At 39.5% G+C, this 19,116-nt stretch overlaps 2 protein-coding genes across 2 annotated transcripts in view; both read left to right on the forward strand.

Annotated features, from left to right (window-relative positions):
* The window catches only part of ARSA (arylsulfatase A), a 21,105-nt gene extending 13,766 nt beyond the window's left edge, over positions 1–7,339 (forward strand). The window contains exons 8-9 of the mRNA XM_075273838.1: positions 4,549–4,651; positions 5,620–7,339. Of these exons, the coding sequence (XP_075129939.1) occupies positions 4,549–4,651; positions 5,620–5,915 (399 nt within the window). The 3' untranslated portion in view covers positions 5,916–7,339. The remainder of the gene's footprint in view (positions 1–4,548; positions 4,652–5,619) is intronic.
* LOC142204536 (acrosin-like) lies at positions 6,811–16,440 on the forward strand. The gene is made up of 5 exons (XM_075275853.1): positions 6,811–6,890; positions 10,000–10,239; positions 14,170–14,435; positions 16,014–16,159; positions 16,249–16,440. Exons 1-5 carry the CDS (start codon positions 6,811–6,813, stop codon positions 16,438–16,440), a joined length of 924 nt encoding a protein of 307 aa, XP_075131954.1.
* Positions 16,441–19,116: the final 2,676 nt, after the last annotated feature.

Consider the following 19,116-nt stretch of genomic DNA (forward strand, 5'->3'; position numbering starts at 1 on the left):
CTAGCCTGATAACTGGGAGAACAGAAGAAATGAAAGCAGCTCCTCTCCTCTATCTAATAGCAGGAAGCTAGGTCACATGGTGTAGACACAGGAATAGCTAAATACACAGGCTCGCTCCCTGCACTTAGCCCCTCCTCCCTCCCCCCTGAGAGCAGCAGAGACATCACTTGACTCATGAGCAGATAAGTCAGGGCTGTGGCCACAAAGAATTGAATAACGTAATATAGTGGACAAACAAAGCAGTTTTGCTGAAGCAGTGTATTTAGGAAAAGTCTTACATCCACATTAACAAGCAGTATAGATAGGATCCTTGTGATGGGACAACCCCTTTAACCTCTTAGATCAGCGGACCCAAACTGTTTTGTACCATGCAAAAAACAAATAAACAGGAGGATGTGTGATGGTATCACCTCCGAAAGTCCTTTCAACTAATCCGTGCCAAAATAAATAAATAGAGAACAAAAAGTGCTGCAATAGCGTATTTTTTAATTTACTTAGTCTTTTAATCACAATAGGTTACGTACCTTTAATAAAATATGAGCACTCATTGTTCTTTATTTATTTTGGCATCACTTTCATGCAAGCAAGTTTTCCTGTGGCCCAGCGGGGGTTTCGGGGTCAGAGTTAGGGTGATTGGATGGCTAATATTTAATCTCAATAAAGCGTATGTTTAATCATTACATTTATACATATCCCTATACTTTATTAAGGCAGACTTCTTGGCATTACCATACTCTGACACCCATAACTTTTTTAGATTTCCACATATGGGTCTGCATAACCTTTTTTTTTTTTGTGGGGGCAAAATGTACTTTTTTTTTTTTTTATTTGCTGAGGTGAAACGTCAGAAAAAAAAATAACATGGGGAAAAATATTTTAATAAGTTTGCAGACCTGGCATTTTTGGATGCAGGGATATCTAATGCTTGTGTGTTTTACTAATATATATTTATTATGTTATTATTTTTATGTTAAACTTATTATATATAGATATATTAAGGGAGCTCTCTCTCCATATCGCCCCTAATTGATTGAGAGTTTTCACCCTACCCATATTTTTATTAAGGAAGCTGTCCATACCACCAACAAGTGGACAATTTTTGGATTGCATCAATTGCATCATTGAATGAATCACTTTTGAAGTGTTCTTATATGGAATTTCTAACAAGATCCCAAATTGTAAAAATATCCAAAAATAACATGCAGGATTGAGGAGAATCTTCTATAGGCAGATTTGGGTTCCTCCATTTTCCACCATAGAATTTAATCTTGGAGCTATAACAAACAACTGAAGAGCCTTAAATGAATGTCTCGCACATCTTGTGCTTCATTGGCAATAGGTAATCTTTCAACTGTTGTTCTAATTATGTGTTTTATTAAAGTCGAGACTCTGTGTCCTTGATGGGAATTCAGCTAAACAGCAATGTGTGGAGCAAGTATTTCCCCTATTGTTTTTTTTATACTTTTTTTTTTTTTTGGGGGGGGGGGGGAGGTGTTGTTTTTTTATTTGCCTTTTTTTGTTTTAAAACACTTCCCAGTAGTGTTTTGTTTTTTGTTTTTTTTCATTGAACTGGAAATGACTTGAAGAGTTGCTGAATCATTACTGTAGGTTACTTTGTGTTAATGTTTTCTACAGTTGCGATGACAGCATACTTACGACGAAACAATTATGTCCCAGTTGGACTTCTGTCCTGTAACTAAGAACGTAAGAATGCCTACTGCTTCTGCAACAGTCTTCTGAGCAATGAAGATAGCACGGTATAATTTAAGATATCATCCCACAGCTAGCACAAAGGGAGATTCTGTTATCATAAACTATATACAACACAAAGCTTTTAATTGCTGTTGATATATATGGATAACTATCAGTATTTGCACAAAAAATAGGAAAAGGCTAAAATTACAAAACGCTGTTCACATAATATTTTTAAGTCTACAATGTAAGAATATATCACGAAGCTGTGATATATCTCACTGTGTAGGCATAGGGAGCAATTTATTATTGGCTTTGCAACAGTTTTCTAATTTTCCAAATAATGGTGCATAACATAACTTCCCAAAAGTGACTCCTCTTCCCGCTTTATTATGAATAAGGCAGAAATAAGTGCAGATTTTAGCATAAATCTATACATAGCAGGCGTACATTTCAATTTATTTATTAGAGCTGTCAGAGATATATTTTACTGCAGTGCAAATCAGTATAAATATACACGTGTCAGAGTGTGAGCGCTCAAAACAGATCCCATTCACTTCAATGTGTGCTGGCTCACACGCACTACACATTGAAATCAATGGGTTATAAAGCCTCCCATTGATTTCAATATGTAGCGCGCGTAAGCCAGCACCCATTGAAATCAATGGGATCTGTTTTGAAGCGCCTCGCTCTGACACGTGTATAGGTGTCTAAATGAGCGGCACGTTACTCCGTGGGAACGGAGCCTTTTACTCTGGCGACTTTCTACCTCTATTATACCTATACGGCAATAGCCAACATTTCCGCAGCAGATTTTTTCTGCAATGTGTAGATGGGATTAGACAGAATGCAATCCACTTTGCAGGTACTATAGAACACAGCTTTTCCACAATGTGGGCCCTTAGCCTTAGACTCCATGTTACAGAATATGTTGCTAGGAGAAACACATTACACAAGAAAACATTTATACTTGGACTGTCTTGCCTCTGTTAAAGGGGTATTCCCATATGTCTTGTTCTGCAGGCTGAAGGCTCTGTGCTCTCTTCACTTCCTGGATTTCTCAGCACATTGGTGGGCGGCGTTTCACTTGCTCTGCTATCTGCTATGTTTGCAGTCAGTAATGAGGGATTGGTTGTAAATGCATTACCACAGTATAAAACTGATGTGGAAACTGATGTAGCAGAGCTGGATTTGAATCAGCTTGTATTACATACAGAGGTAACAGACTCCTTATCTCAGCCCTTATCAGCCAAATTGAATTAAATCGGCTGATAAGTGGAAAAGCTGAAGATAGACAGCACAGTAATCCTGGAGCTCTCACCTCCCCTCTCCCCTATCTGAAGAGCTCCGTTGCTTGTTAGCCCCTCCCTCCCCCCCTGAGAGAAGGCAGCTACATCACTTGGGAAATGAGCAGATAAGCCCACTGGCCATAGAAACACAGTGTCAACAATGAAGTGAATAAATTAAGATAGCGGACTAACAAAGCAGTTTTGATAAAACAATGTATTTAGGAAAAGTCTTATATCCACATAAACTAGCAGTATAGATAGGATGCTTTTCATGGGTCAACCCCTTTAAATTAATGCATGACTATAACTATAATATTACTACTGGATATTATACTGTATGGGGAGCCACTATGGGACATCATACTGTGTGGAGGGGCCAAAAGGGACATTATACTGTACGGAGGGCTGCTAAGGGGCATGATTCTGTCACCAAAATCTTTGGAATGTTTCCTGAATACCCCTGAGCATTGCAGTACCTATGCATCACTTTCTCTATGCCAGAAAACTGGTGTAGAGAGATGATATTGGCATGCAAATGTAAGGTGCATGTTTGGCGCAAAGCACTTTCTTGCATGTCAATCCCCAATACGTGCTTGCCACATTCATTGAATGTGGGTGGGGATAGGGATGGGCCAAGTTAGGCTCCATTCCCACGGAGTAACATGCCGCACATTCAGACACATATACACGTGTCAGAGTGTGAGTGCTCAAAACAGATCCCATTCACTTCAATGTGTGGCGGCTTACGGGCGCTACACATTGAAATCAATGGGAGGCGTTTTAACCCATTGATTTCAATGTGTAGCGCATGTGACCCGGCACACATTGAAGTGAATGGGATCTGTTTTGAGCGCTCACACTCTGACACGTGTATATGTGTCTGAATGCGTGGCACGTTACTCCATGGGAACAGACCCTTACAAAGAAAATCTACGCCAGTACCAGAGTAGTGATTCCTGCTATTATGCCGATCAGCCAGTATGTATAATTGCATTAGAAGGGACTTCTTCTCACCAGCATTGAACACATTAGTTGGCAATTATAAACAACTTGTATTTCCTCTACATGCTGCCTTTGTATACAGGACATGACATTTGAATTTTTAGAAAAGGACTTTGATAGAAGGATGTTATCTATTGTGATCTGTGAAACCTGCCAGATAAAATGTCAGCATGTAAATCACAATAAAGCCCATTTTTGTTTTGTTACAGGCAGAGTAATCCCACTTGGTGGTACCTTCTCTACATGCACCGCATATAATAACTGCCCATCTTCAGCTAGGTTCACACCAGTTTTGTCCTACTATATGATAATTTGTAGCATGCGCATAATGCTCTCACATGTTGAACGTGTGATAAGTCATGTATGTTGATATACAGTTGTGGTTTTCTAAAAGTTACAAGGATCTTTATAAATATTTGTAGAATCATTCAGTTTTTGCTTCATTATCTACACATTATCTCTTTTGTTTAGTTCGTGGACTTTTTTACTTATATATAAAAAAGTTTTATTTTTTTCAGATTTAATTTTTCAAAACATAATAATGTGTTTATCTCATGTCCTTCAGAGTCCAAGGAACACTTTTTACTATTATCCTCCATCTATTGATAAAACCAGAGGGATCCATGCTCTGAGGATGGGAAAATACAAGGCTCATTTCTATACACAAGGTAATTACTGACTTCTATATACAATGCAATCACTGATTGACAACTTCTATTTTTACAGTGACCCATAATCATTTTTTCCTCTTTACATTCATCATATTTTTGAATGTTATAATTTCTTTATCACCAATAAACTTCAATACAAAGTGTAGTTTAAGAAAAGTGGGCAAGACTGAGAGAACTAAATTTATTATGCGCCTTCATTCGGGTGTTAACTATACATGTAGGATTTAGCTGTCCACTTGAAAAATCGTACATATTTGTAAACGGACACTTAAGGACACCCACGTACACTAAAGGACACTACACGATGTCCCATTTAAAATCATGCAAATTGCAAACGAACACAGCTAGTGTCCGATGCTAAAATCTTCCGCAGACATTAGCATCGGACACTAGCTGTAGGACACCGACTTGCAGGCTTGTATTGGCTAAGGAAGGGGGGGGGAATTGTGTTGGGAATGCTGTATCTCAGCAACGGTACTTCCGAGCGAGTTGGAGTCTCATCTTAAACCTTCCCAGATACCTGAAGTATCTCTGCACCAAATTTGGTGAAGATCGGTCAAGTCATTTGGTCACGTATAAAGAACAGACAGACAGACAGGAATTCATTTTTATAAGATATATATATATATATATATATATATATATATATACACACACACACACTGTATCTATTCTGTCATTATTGTTGCTTTTTCACTGATGTATGGATTATGATAATTGGCTATTTATGGGCCTGAGCTGCTTTTGTTTTGTGTCCTTTGGCATCTTTTCATCTGCCCAGCTGCTAGTGTTTTATCCTTATATGTAAATTTTTGTACAATAAAAGATTGATGTATTCTATCATACTATTGATTGATTGATAATTAGCCCCACTGTGTCTAAAATTATGTTGCCACCCTTATCTTGTCCATCTGCCTTCTTTTACTTGCTAACCTACCTTGTCATGTTTTTATATGTTCCCAAAGGTGCATTTCACAGTGAGACAACCCCAGACCCAGACTGTCACATCACTGCACTGCTGACTGAACATAACCCACCTCTGCTGTTTAACCTCGAAACAGACCCTGCTGAGAATTACAATTTACTGAAGCCAATTTTTCCAAAAGAGCTAGAACCAATTGTAAATGAAATTTTAAATGAACGGGAAAGATTTCTAAATAGCATGACCTATGCAGAAAGTGAGACTAAAGTAAATGACCCTTCACTAAGACCATGTTGCAACCCAGAATGTACTCCTAAGCCAAGCTGTTGCCGCTGTTGATTCTGTGATAAAACTCAGCTGATCATTCATTCTAAATGTGTCTCAGGTTGTGTCTGTTTGTAATTCACATGTCCTCAAATGGCCATATTCTTAAGAAGTCATAGGTAAAAAGAGAAGTGGTTCTTGTTTTATTCTCTCTCAGGGTCCGTTCACACATACAGTTTCTATGTTTGGTGCACTTTTGCTAAACAAAGGTGCAGATACAATAAAAAAAATGGCAAGTTATAAGTGTAGGCAAATTCATGGGGAATGGGTAGCCAATTCATATGTTCTGCAGCTGCACTATTAAGGGATAACATTTGTTGTGCAAATCCACAACAGAAATTGATATGCTGCATTTTCTGGCAAATTCTGCAACTTGTGATTAGAGTTGCTAAAATTTCTGATATTGTAATTTGCTAAGCATATTACCTGTGCAAAACTGCAGCATTTCCATCTGATGCAGACATACGTGGTTGTCTAGGATATCTGATTTTATGTCCTAGCCTTAGGCTAATTATCTGATCAGTGGACAGTGGGCCCTTTCAAGTACTCATAGATGTGTAGTTTTATATATCGCTAGAAAGCTGACAGTGTGCTGAATTCTGCACACTGACTTCTTAGCCAGTATGCGTGGTGCTGGGGATCTCACTTCTGTTAATTTCACTGATATCTCCCCACTGTCAGAAGGGCAGGCCTTATAGCTGTATTGTCGGGGACGTTCTCCAGAGCACAGCAATGATACTTATCTGATAGTGGGGAGATGTCTGTGTCAAAATTAACAGCACTGATATCTCCAGCATCAGGGATCACACCGGGAAAGCCAACAGTGGTACTGGCTTTCTAGCGGTATATAATACTGCACATCTATAAGGACATGACAGGTCCTCAGTAAACCTCTGTCACCAAGTTCAGAATGCTAAATGATCTACCTCATTTGGTTGTTGTTGTGCCCATGATTAATCCGTTGGGGACCATTAGATCCAATCAAAAAAGGTAGGTTACATCAATTTGACAAGCCAATCTTGCCTATTTTTTAAAAAATAGGTAAAGTCGCAAATCGCTATATAATTTTTTTTTTTTTTAAGTTATTGATGCCAGAATTCTGGAGTGCATAACTTGATAAATTTTCGCCATTGTCTACATCTTTCCTGCCAAGTATGCAAATTGGGCTGCAAAGTGAGCCAATTACGTGGATAATAAACAACTATTTATAGTTTGAATAGTATAGCTATGACTTTGTTGGACTCCAGCAAGCAAAATTTACTCAGATGGACAGTATCCATTACTGTTGCCTAGAGGGCCTGTACACTCTGCTTCGCTAAGTAAATGTGACTGATATTTCTGACCGATCTGCAACTTTCTGCCATTAAATTATGATTATGGGTATTATAAAGGGATATTGTTAAAATATTTGAATATTAAAATTAACTAATAAAACTATTTGCACAAATACACTTTTGAAGCACTTTTTATTTATACTGTATAGTATGTGAGGAAAAAGCCTTTACATATGAGTGGATCCACATATATACTTATTTTGTGTAGCCAGATGTTACTTTAAAGTCTACGTAATTCATTACAAACAAACATTTTTACAGGCTTTTTGTTTGCATGTATAGCATGATTCCAGATTCTTTATAGGTCTTGAGAAACACCTGTTTTAGGCTCAGTTCACATCTGCGTTCGGGCTATTCCGTTCCCCTATCCGCATGAAATATGCAGAAAGAAAAGTCCTGCAAGCAGTGCTTTTCTCTCCGAATGTTTTGTGTGGAATCCAAGTGGAAACCACACGGACCCCATTATTAGCTATGGGGTCATTGGGTAACCACTTTTTTATGCGAATAGGTGAATGCAGAAGTGAATTGGGCTTCTCGTGTTACAATAAAAGTAAATAAATAAATAAAGCAAAGTACCAAACTGTAGTAAAACAATGTTTTGGGTTTTTTTAATAAAAAAAAAAAAACTCCAAAAAACTTTAAAGAAAATCTAAAAAAGTTATCTAATCTTTAATGTGGATATTACCATAAAGCTAAGGGTCTATCTTACATTATGTCATACTATGGAACCGATGATGCAATAAGCACCTTCCATCCTTATGTCACCTTCATCATTCTAAAGTGACTCCTAGTTACAGTCATTTCCTATTTCCAAGTGAGAAGAAACAACATGGCAATGAAGTTCCAAATGTTAGTCCATGCCGCCACCATTCTTCTGTGGCATTTTATGGACCATGCTACCGGCTTTCCTATTGGTCCTACCGTTCATAGTAAGTACGCATGTATATAACATGAGAACTAGAAGCAAGAGCAGATTGCCATGCTCACCTCTGGATCTTATCTCCCTACAAACTTGTCACCTTCATCCTAGAGCCAAGTCAGTGTGAGATTAGCTTGTCGTCCAGATACATCGCAAGCAATATGTAGCAATATATCATGACTGTAGAATGTTAAACTGATAAACAATTTCTATGGACTTTACTAGAACTTTTAGTCATGTAAGTCACAGAAAGATTGCATCCGCTGGCAACTTGTAAAATATCAAGTGTAACGCAATATATTCCACTTTCCTGGCTGTTTTATTTACTCTATCTATACACTTTAGTCTATGTGTAGCTGACCACAATATATAAAGGAAACATTGCCTCTCTCTGCTCACTGTCCATACGTGAGGATGAACCGCCTAGTTCTGCTAGAGGCAGCCTTGAGAAATCAGGCATAATAGGTCAGATTTATTATACTGTCTACATGAAGGAAAGGCCTTGCTGCCCGTAGCAACCAATCACTGCACAGCTTTCATTTTTCATTAGCCAGATTATGAAGTGAAAGCTGTGCTCTGATTGGTTGCTATGGGCAGCAAAGCCTGGTTTCAGTCTAAAGTGACAGTTACAGTCAGTTACAGTCATTTCCTACGTCCAAAGTAAGAAGACACAACGTGGCAATGAAGCTCCAGGTGTTAATCCACGTCACCACCATTCTTCTGTGGCATTTTATGGACCATGGTACCGGCTTTCCTATCAGTCCTACCACTCATAGTAAGTACGCATGTATATAACATGAGAACTAGAAGTAGGAGCATACTGCCGTGCTCACCTCTGGATCTTATCTCCCTACAACTTGTTGTCACCTTCACCCTTTATTATAATCTTGTCTCAGAATATACAAAATATATGCTAGAGCCATGTCAATGTGAGATTAGCTTGTCCTCCATATACATAGCAAGCAATATGAGGCAACTAAAGAATTCCTCTGGCTATCTCAAATACAACAAATTCCCATCAGTAAAATTATGAAATCACAATTTTTTCAGTTCACAGCTTCCTCATTTGGTTGGATTTTTGTCTTTTTCGGTTGAGAATATTTATGTTTTTGTTGTTGACATAAAAAAGCAGTAACTGTTACAGATACATCATTGGTACCTTTATTGGTGTATATTATACTTGGTGGATAAAGGAACTTAAATTTAAAGGGGTATTCCCATGTACATAATGATATCTATATTTGTAGATAATTAAAAGTTAAACATTTTTGAAAATATAAGTAATTAAAAATTCTGCAAAGTTTAAAAGATTTTCTCTATCCATCTTAATGGTGACAGTCTGCTATCTTGATCTGTTGCCAATGGATGCGACCACAAATGGAGAAACTTTCTATGGTCTGAGACTTGTCAGGAACCCATCCATGATTTTCTTATTGTACCTGGGTTATCAGGCAGGGACACTACATGTATCAGAAGATATCCCGGCCACAATAAGGACATCATGGCTGATTTTCTGTCCTTAGAAAGTTCCTGCATTCACGGTCGTATCTACTTGCAACCGATCAAGACAACAGACTGTGACCACAAGATATTTAGAGAAAATCTTTAAAACTCTGCAAAATATTTAATCAGTTATATTTGCAAAAATGTTTAACTTTTAATTATCTTCAAATTTAAAAATAATTATGTACATGGGAATACCCCTTTAAGTTTAGATTCCTTAGATTACAACCCTGGGATTGTTAGATCATGCTAGTGCACTGTTATTTTAGGTGAATGCACACAATCTGGGAAATCCTTTTAAATCAGTGGGTTTCAGTCATAACATTCATTTTTATGTATGCAGTATTATAGCCAAGACTAAAGTGAAATTCTCTTCTCTAGCATGTGGAAATCGTCCTATGGTAACCTATGACGTTGGCTCTCGCATTGTTGGTGGAAAAGATTCTCAACCTGGGTCCTGGCCTTGGATGGTCAGCCTACAAGAGCACATCGACGAAGATATTTATGGACATATGTGCGGAGGCACAGTTTTGAGCACTCAATGGATTTTGACAGCTGCTCATTGCTTCAAAGGACAAGCTGAGTAAGAAACACCTTTACATTCTATGTTAATAGTCAATGCAACCAGATGCTTCTTAAGGCCTAGAATTTCATATTTAAGATATTAAGCACAGAGGCTGATCAATGGCACAAAGACTCTTGTAGAAAATAAAATTTCTAGCTCCCTTGAACTGTTTCTTAGTTATACCTATTTATGAGAAAGTTGAATAACAAATCCTGTGACTGCCATTACAGTTGACTTAATGACTACCATTAAAATGGTTGTCGAAAACCCAAGGGTATTGAGTATTGATGATCTTATCCAAAAGAGAGGTCATCTGGAGGAGTATTGAATATGATGACCTTATCCATAAGAGTGCTCATCTTTATCTAATTGACAGGAATCCAATACCATGGTCCTGCACTGATCAGCTAATACTACTGTTTCTGGCGCTAGAAACCCAGCATGACCAATACAGTGTAAAGAGTGTAGCAGTGACACTGGGGAGATGCAGCTCTTCTCCCATTCCATACTTATTGCTTTCAGCACCTGTATTAAGGCAGATCAGCTGATCATTGCATGGTAGGGATGTCAGACCCTCACTCATCAGATATAAGTTATACTTAGATTAGGTAGATTCATTACCAGATTTACTTCTCATGAGCAAATTCTGTACAGTAAAACTCTGATCAGTGTAAATGTCAAGGCCTTATTCACACATTGATGAATCATTGGCATGGGCTGTCTGTGTTTCTACAACACATGGGTGTATGCAGATAGCCATGGAAAACATAAAACACGAAGATGCACTACTTTAGTCCATTATGAAGGTTAAATGTGCCCATTGAAGTCTGTGAAAACTGTTAAAATCATGACCAGCACATAGGTCACACATCCAATACATTGAAAAGCAAGGAAAATTGTTATAAAAATGACCGCTATCAGCTATTGACCAAGTATATCCTAAAATCATACCTTTATGGATGCAAAATGGGCTGTTTTTTTTTTGTTTGCAAAATGGCTACTGACATGTTTATAAATCACTAGGATTTTACAGTATGGATATAGAGTTACATGACATGTAAGTATTGAATAGTCACTGGTTCAGCATTAGTGGGACCCGGCTGATGAGAGAATTGGGTTTGCATTATAGATATTTGTGCTGTTCACTTCAGCCGTGCTTGCCACATTACCACTTAGGAAGCACATAGGGATATTACTACTGCAGACATTCAGAAGACAGCACTGTATTGCTTTCTCCAGTGTAATTTACCCAGGCAGATAATTTATGTATCATTGAGGTAGTGCAGTAAATACAATTGAGCACAAACCATGATACATCAAAAATAACTGTTCTTCAGGGAATCTGTTCTCAACAGCTCCTGACACTCAGCATGACATCTGTAAATGCAGAAAACACAGGTTCATTGGTTGATGAAACAAACTAACAAGATAGATATTCTCTCAAATCCCAGTGGAGACTGTACAGTAAGAAAGAGTCAAATGGTATCAAAGGCAGGAGTAGAGCTGACAAAAGGCGGCAGATGAATAACTAGGTCACACCAGAAACTCTTGCAGTGTATCTGAGAGTCAGGGTTTCTTCTGGTGGAAATTCTGTTATTCTTTTAAACTCATTGTTCACATTTCTGAATTTTTATAGATATGAAAAATTTGCAATTGTGTGCAAATGGAAGTAAGTTCCTAATCCACATATAGATTTTTTTGCCCAGTGCTGATTACATCACATTTCTGGATTTCAAATAGATGTATACAATGATTTAACATAAGACCTTTTAGACATGCCCTGTGTCATTTAAGGCTGAAGCCCCATGACACAAAAAAAGCAGCGTTATTGCAGTCACAGAAACCATGGCAAAAAAATGCTGTGTTTTACAGTACCTGCAAAATAAATGAGATTCTGGAGAATTACATCCACACATTGCAGAAAAAAAAAAATCCTGGGGCCACACGGTGGCTCAGTGGTTAGCACTGCAGCCTTGCAGCGCTGGAGTCCTGGTGTTCAAATCCCACCAAGGGCATAAAACCATCTGCAAGGAGTTTGTATGTTCTTCCCGTGTTTGCATGGATTTCCATCCCATATTCCAAAAGACATACTGATAGGGAAAAATGTACATTGTGAGCTCTATGTGGGGCTCACAATCTACATAAAAAAAAAAAAATCCTGCTGCATTTTCAAAAACGCTACCGTATTTGTATTTGCAAATCTCAATATGTCAATTATACCAGTAGAAACACTGGCGTTTTCCCCATAGATTTAAATAGGGAAGAAAATCCGCTGAGAAAAACTCAGCGAAAATGTAATGAAAAATGCTGCTGAAAAAAACGCTATGTGTTCCCACTGCATTTTTTTCCAAAGCATTTTTTTGTTACATTTCACTACGTGTGGCCTTCACCTAACATTGGATGTGAAAAATTGTGAGACCTCACCGATTGCAGATACTAGATATCTAGTATCCTAGTAATTCTTCCCATTCCCCATTACGCCTCATGTATCAAAATTTGTCTTTGATGTCCATATCAACCATGCCTATGTTCATTTTAATCTTCTTGTAAATGGCAGTTTGTAATTGACAATATGGACAGTAAATAGCATTTAATCTACTTCTCTTCCTCTCTCAGATGTGATATATATATATATATATATATATATATATATATATATATATACTCACCGGCCACTTTATTAGGTACACCTGTCCAACTGCTCGTTAACACTTAATTTCTAATCAGCCAATCACATGGCGGCAACTCAGTGCATTTAGGCATGTAGACATGGTCAAGACAATCTCCTGCAGTTCAAACCGAGCATCAGTATGGAGAAGAAAGGTGATTTGAGTGCCTTTGAACGTGGCATGGTTGTTGGTGCCAGAAGGGCTGGTCTGAGTATTTCAGAAACTGCTGATCTACTGGGATTTTCACGCACAACCGTCTCTAGGGTTTACAGAGAATGGTCCGAAAAAGAAAAAACATCCAGTGAGCGGCAGTTCTGTGGGCGGAAATGCGTTGTTGATGCCAGAGGTCAGAGGAGAATGGCCAGACTGGTTCGAGCTGATAGAAAGGCAACAGTGACTCAAATAGCCACCCGTTACAACCAAGGTAGCCAGAAGAGCATCTCTGAATGCACAGTACGTCGAACTTTGAGGCAGATGGGCTACAGCAGCAGAAGACCACACCGGGTGCCACTCCTTTCAGCTAAGAACAGGAAACTGAGGCTACAATTTGCACAAGCTCATCGAAATTGGACAATTGAAGATTGGAAAAACGTTGCCTGGTCTGATGAGTCTCGATTTCTGCTGCGACATTCGGATGGTAGGGTCAGAATTTGGCGTCAACAACATGAAAGCATGGATCCATCCTGCCTTGTATCAACGGTTCAGGCTGGTGGTGGTGGTGTCATGGTGTGGGGAATATTTTCTTGGCACTCTTTGGGCCCCTTGGTACCAATTGAGCATCGTTGCAACGCCAAAGCCTACCTGAGTATTGTTGCTGACCATGTCCATCCCTTTATGACCACAATGTACCCAACATCTGATGGCTACTTTCAGCAGGATAATGCGCCATGTCATAAAGCTGGAATCATCTCAGACTGGTTTCTTGAACATGACAATGAGTTCACTGTACTCCAATGGCCTCCACAGTCACCAGATCTCAATCCAATAGAGCATCTTTGGGATGTGGTGGAACGGGAGATTCGCATCATGGATGTGCAGCCGACAAATCTGCGGCAACTGTGTGATGCCATCATGTCAATATGGACCAAAATCTCTGAGGAATGCTTCCAGCACCTTGTTGTATCTATGCCACGAAGAATTGAGGCAGTTCTGAAGGCAAAAGGGGGTCCAACCCGTTACTAGCATGGTGTACCTAATAAAGTGGCCGGTGAGTGTATATAGTATATATAAAATCTACTTATGCTTAGATCCTCTAATATTTCAATTTCTATCATTTCAGCGCTTACTACTCTTGGAGATTGGTAATTGGAGCACATAAATTGTCAGTTTCTGGCCGAAACATTGAAATTCGTAAAATAGCAAAAAAGATAGAACATGAACAGTATAACCCTGAAACCGAACGCAATGACATCGCCTTGCTGCTTGTGGACCGGCCAATCTCTTACAACCAATACATACAACCGGCCTGCCTTCCTAAGAAAACCGCGGACGTTACCATCATGACTGACTGCTTTATTACTGGGTGGGGTGTACTTCATGAATCAGGTACACCTGATTTTTTATTTTTTGTAATCACACAATTTTACAGTATATACTAATTTGTATTATTGTATTTCAACTTTTGTATATGGAACATAGATTTGTGATAGCAGACTGACAAGGATAAGAAGCCTGATCTATTAGCCATTGACGATAGAAACTTTTTTTTCCCTTGAGCACCTTCCATAATGGTACATTATTTGGACACGTTGAGCTCTTTCCTGAAGAAGGCCGAATCCCCACGTAGCTTAAACACCGTCATTTTGCTGCAGTGTTTTACAGTATCTGCAAAGTGGATGGGATTCTGCCTAATCCCATCCACACTTTGCAGAAATATATCCACAGCGGACATGATGCGAATTCAAAAATTGTCATGTTTTTGTAAATAGCAACATGTCAATTATACCTACAGAAACGCCGGTGTTTTCTGTATAGGTATAACTTGTAGCAGAAAGTAAAAAGTGCTGTGGGAAAAACTATGATGTGTTTGTTTGTTTTTTTTATTTATTTTATTTTATTTTATTTTTTTTTTTTGGGGGGGGGGGGTAGCTAAAAGGAGATTGTCCCAAGTCAGGAACCCCTTTCAAGTTCAAGGAGATCTAATATCCCTAGAACACATTCTAGATATAATAATTGTATAGGCAATATGCAAGCATAAACATACAAAGCATTACTGAAGATGTAAGTTGCACAGTGCCATAGGAATTATGTATACATTGATTAATACAACCTTAATATGCGCTCATGCTTTAGTAGAGTGTAATAAATATTCAGAATATCTCCCCAAGCTCATTGAAATATTCAGCAATGTCCTTTACTATATTCTGCAATGAGTAACCATGGAAAAGTCTCTTAAACATATTGTCCATGGTTTAGGGAACCAATGTCTTGCATGTTATAAAAAAGGGCTTGAATTTTGTATGAGTCTACAGATAATTGCGACATTTATGGAAATATTTTTATAACATGTCATAGTATGCAAATTAAGTAAATGTCACATATAAAACCAGTGATATCGCTTGTGATGGTACCATTTAACAATAGTAAATATTTGATTTACTTTATATTTAGTCAGTACTGCTTTCAGGACACACCTTACCTGCTACAGTAACTCTTTGAAATGTAAAAGAGAGCTTAATCTGGCTCCTCGGCAAACACCAGTTTTGGCTATGGAAAGTCATGGCCATTTTCCATCCAGAAGCCTCTTCGATTAAATTAAAAAGAGGAAGTCTGCTTTTTTTTTCTATGAACTGCAGCACTTATGTCCTTGGATTGTATCTACAATTACAGCTAGCTTGACTCAAGTCAATATCATACTAGTGCCACTGAATTACTAGATAGTTTACTAGCTGCCAGATACGGCTGTTTCCTTCTGGACTAGATTTGCTTGGGTGGAAGCTTGAATTTTACTCATGCAAACTACAGCATGAAGTACAGCATGAATTTGTGGTGATGTCAAAAACTTCTACTTGAGTATAACTTTTGTGACTCAACTGTGTGTCATATGCTAGAATTTACAAAAATTAATATAGCTATATGGCTTGATGTTATGGTGTCTCATATCTTGTACTGTTTTATTTGCAGACTCAGAAACATCAGATACTCTTCAAGAAGCTCGTGTAGAGATGCTTAATACCATGCGTTGCAATAGCACTTATTGGTATAATGGTGCAGTCGGTATCTACAACCTATGTGCAGGATTTGCTAAAGGTGGCATTGATACTTGTCAGGTAATCACAGAGGGCTGAAATGAAATCATACATTTTTTTATGCTTTCACGTATTTGTGTTAATATATTTTTCTCTCCTGCTCTCTATAGGGTGATAGTGGAGGACCTCTGAATTGCAGGGAACCCAGGACTAAGACCTTTTCAGTAGTAGGAATAACCAGCTGGGGATCAGGCTGTGGACAGTTTCAGAGTCCGGGGATTTATACCTCCACCCATTACTTTCTCAACTGGATCCAGGACAAAATGGATTCCAACACCCCCGGAAAGAAACCTGTTGCATAAATCCAATGATATCACTTTGGGCATGCTTAAAATATAAATCTCATTTCCGCAGAAGTGTATTTTAATATGTTTTTTTATATATTGTTTAAGTATACAGTATTTCAATGAAGCAAGAGGCACAGTTGCCAAGATCAGAGAAATTATAGCACAAGTCGCAAAGTAGCTCAGAAATCTTCAGATAAACTTTAGGAAAAGCAGTGGCAGCAATAGTGGCTGTGGCAGCGATAGTGGGTGCCACAGGGTCCGGGACCTTAAGGATCCCAATGAGCCTTTGATGCTCTTTTTTTTTTTTTAATAGGCTGTTAACTGCTGGAGTAACTGCAGCAGGTAACGAGCCCTATCCAATTATAGCAGCTTGCACATCTCCTTCTGCGTCCCATGTCATGTCGCTGGGGCCCCCTGGAGGGCAGAACGAGAAGTGGCTGTGAGCAGGAGCAGGGATCGTTAAGTGAGGCTACGGGTCTGCGAACCCCAACAAACACTGCTAACATTATACTAATTCACATCCAAAAGTATAATGATGGGGAGGCCCAGGAAAGGTGACAAACTTAAAAAACAGTGTTACTCACCTCTCCTGCACTCTGGCATTTGCAAACAGTCTTCAGGCCTCTTTGGTGACATCCTAGACCAGTGTCATTATGCATCGTGATGTCTGCCTGGCTCATGTGACATCTATACTAATATTGAAGATGACCCCAGTGTATAATAATTGTTCATGGGTGTTCCACAATGGGGCATAATACTGTGTTCAGGGGCCACTGTGAGTCATAATACTGTGTGCAGGTGCCACTATGGGGCATAATAGTGTGTGTGCAGGGGCCACGGTGGAACATAATAGTGTGTGTGCAGGGGCCACGGTGGGACATAATACTGTGTGCAGGGCCACTGTGGAACATTATACTGTGTGGATGGGCTGCTATAGGACATTATACAGTTTGGAGGGGCCGCTTTGGGACATTACACCATGTGGAGGGGCCACTATGGGACATTATACTCTCTGGAGGCCACTTTGGGACATTATAGTGTGTGCAAATGGGGTTTTATACAGTGTGGGAGCCAGGAAAGGGGGTGCTATACCGTGGGGGGCCCCAAGTCAAAAGTTTGCTGGGGGTTCCCAGTCTTTGCCCAGTCTTTGCTAGTTACGCCCCTGGGTACAGCTACACATTAGATTATACTCTTGTTGAAAGAAGATTGGCCGTGCTGTATATTTTCAGTTGATAATTGGCTGAAAATGTAGGTATTTAGCATGAGTGCCCACTTTTGGCCAATGATCAGTCAACATGCACAGATTCACTGTTCTTTGTTTCATTTTAACAACTAACTGCCCCCCTTTATCGTAGCCATTCTCTTTCCTTTTCCTCTATGTCTGGCTCAAAGGCTCCTGATAACCACTCTTGAACTTTATTCCTTTGCTTCCACAGCCATCCCCACCTTCTACAACAAAAAAACATATATTGTGAAATAATGTCTTGCACAAATTAGCTTATGACATAAGAAGTGCACTAGGATGAATAAGAGCAAAATAGAACCCATGGAATAAAAATAGACACAAAAATAAAAACAAAAAATATATCATGCATATGAAAAGGTTACAAAAAGTTATAATGTACTGCAAAAAAACATAGCAACAAAAAATAGTTACATGAAGTATACAGTATGTCACAAAAGTAAGTACATGTCATGACCTGATTGTTTGTGTTGGTTTACTGTTCTGTCGGGGATTTGATCTGGGCTTCTGTGATCTGCTGGTGGGTTCCCTACCATTGAGCCATCAGTGTGCACATAGTGTTCTGGTCTTCTGAACACACTTGAGGTTATAGGAGTCTAACCTCAGGTGTTATGGCTCGCCATCATCCAATGGAAGGAGTCTGGAGCCTTTATTAGGAAGAGGGCTGGCTCCACCAGTTGCCGGTTTTTGTGTGTCCCAAAAAGCAGGAGTGTTCTGCTTGTGCTTACTGACTAGAAAGGAGTTTGAGTGTTGTTTGTGTGTGAGTTGGTTTCCCTCCACACTTCTACTCTGCCCTGCCCTTCACGTCTGTTTGTTTGGCACTGTCTGGTTGTTAGAGGTGGGTTCCAGTTTATTTTACCCCAGTCTCGTGTTTACCCTTTCCTCACCTCTCCACTGTCCCTCTCCTCATTTCTCTTGTTTTGTATTTTGTTGTGCTGCGTGTCAGTTGTCCTGCACCTCCAGTCCTGTTTGTTTGTCCGCAGCTGCACCTTTATTTCCGTAGGGGTCACCACCCTAGAATCCCCAGTCCCTAGCTTTCTTGCAGCTCTTGCCCTGTCTGTCTGTCAGGTCTTTGTGCTAGAGAGCCAGGAGTCGTCGGGGCCAAGGTTAGCTTGGAGACAGCTGACCACCACCCGTAGGCAGGGCCTAGCTAGCCACCGTAGTGCCAGGCATAGTCTCCTTCCCCTGTCTCCTTAGCGGTGCAATCTGCAGCCTGGAATCTGTGTCTGGACTCTGACACGAACGTGACAGTAAAACCGGCCCAAAATACCCATCGGTCCGTTGTATCATGGCCTCCCTGGAAGATGTGGTGACACAGATGCAGAGGCTAACTGCGAAGGTCATCGAGATGGACAAGCGTATGGAAGCAATGCCTGTAGTCATTCCTCGGACAACGGACCCTAAGGTGGGCCTGCCGGAACCTTTTACCGGGGACCGGCAGGATTTTT

This window comes from Leptodactylus fuscus, chromosome 5, assembly GCF_031893055.1.
Source record: "Leptodactylus fuscus isolate aLepFus1 chromosome 5, aLepFus1.hap2, whole genome shotgun sequence".
NCBI classification, from domain to species: Eukaryota; Metazoa; Chordata; class Amphibia; order Anura; family Leptodactylidae; genus Leptodactylus; species Leptodactylus fuscus.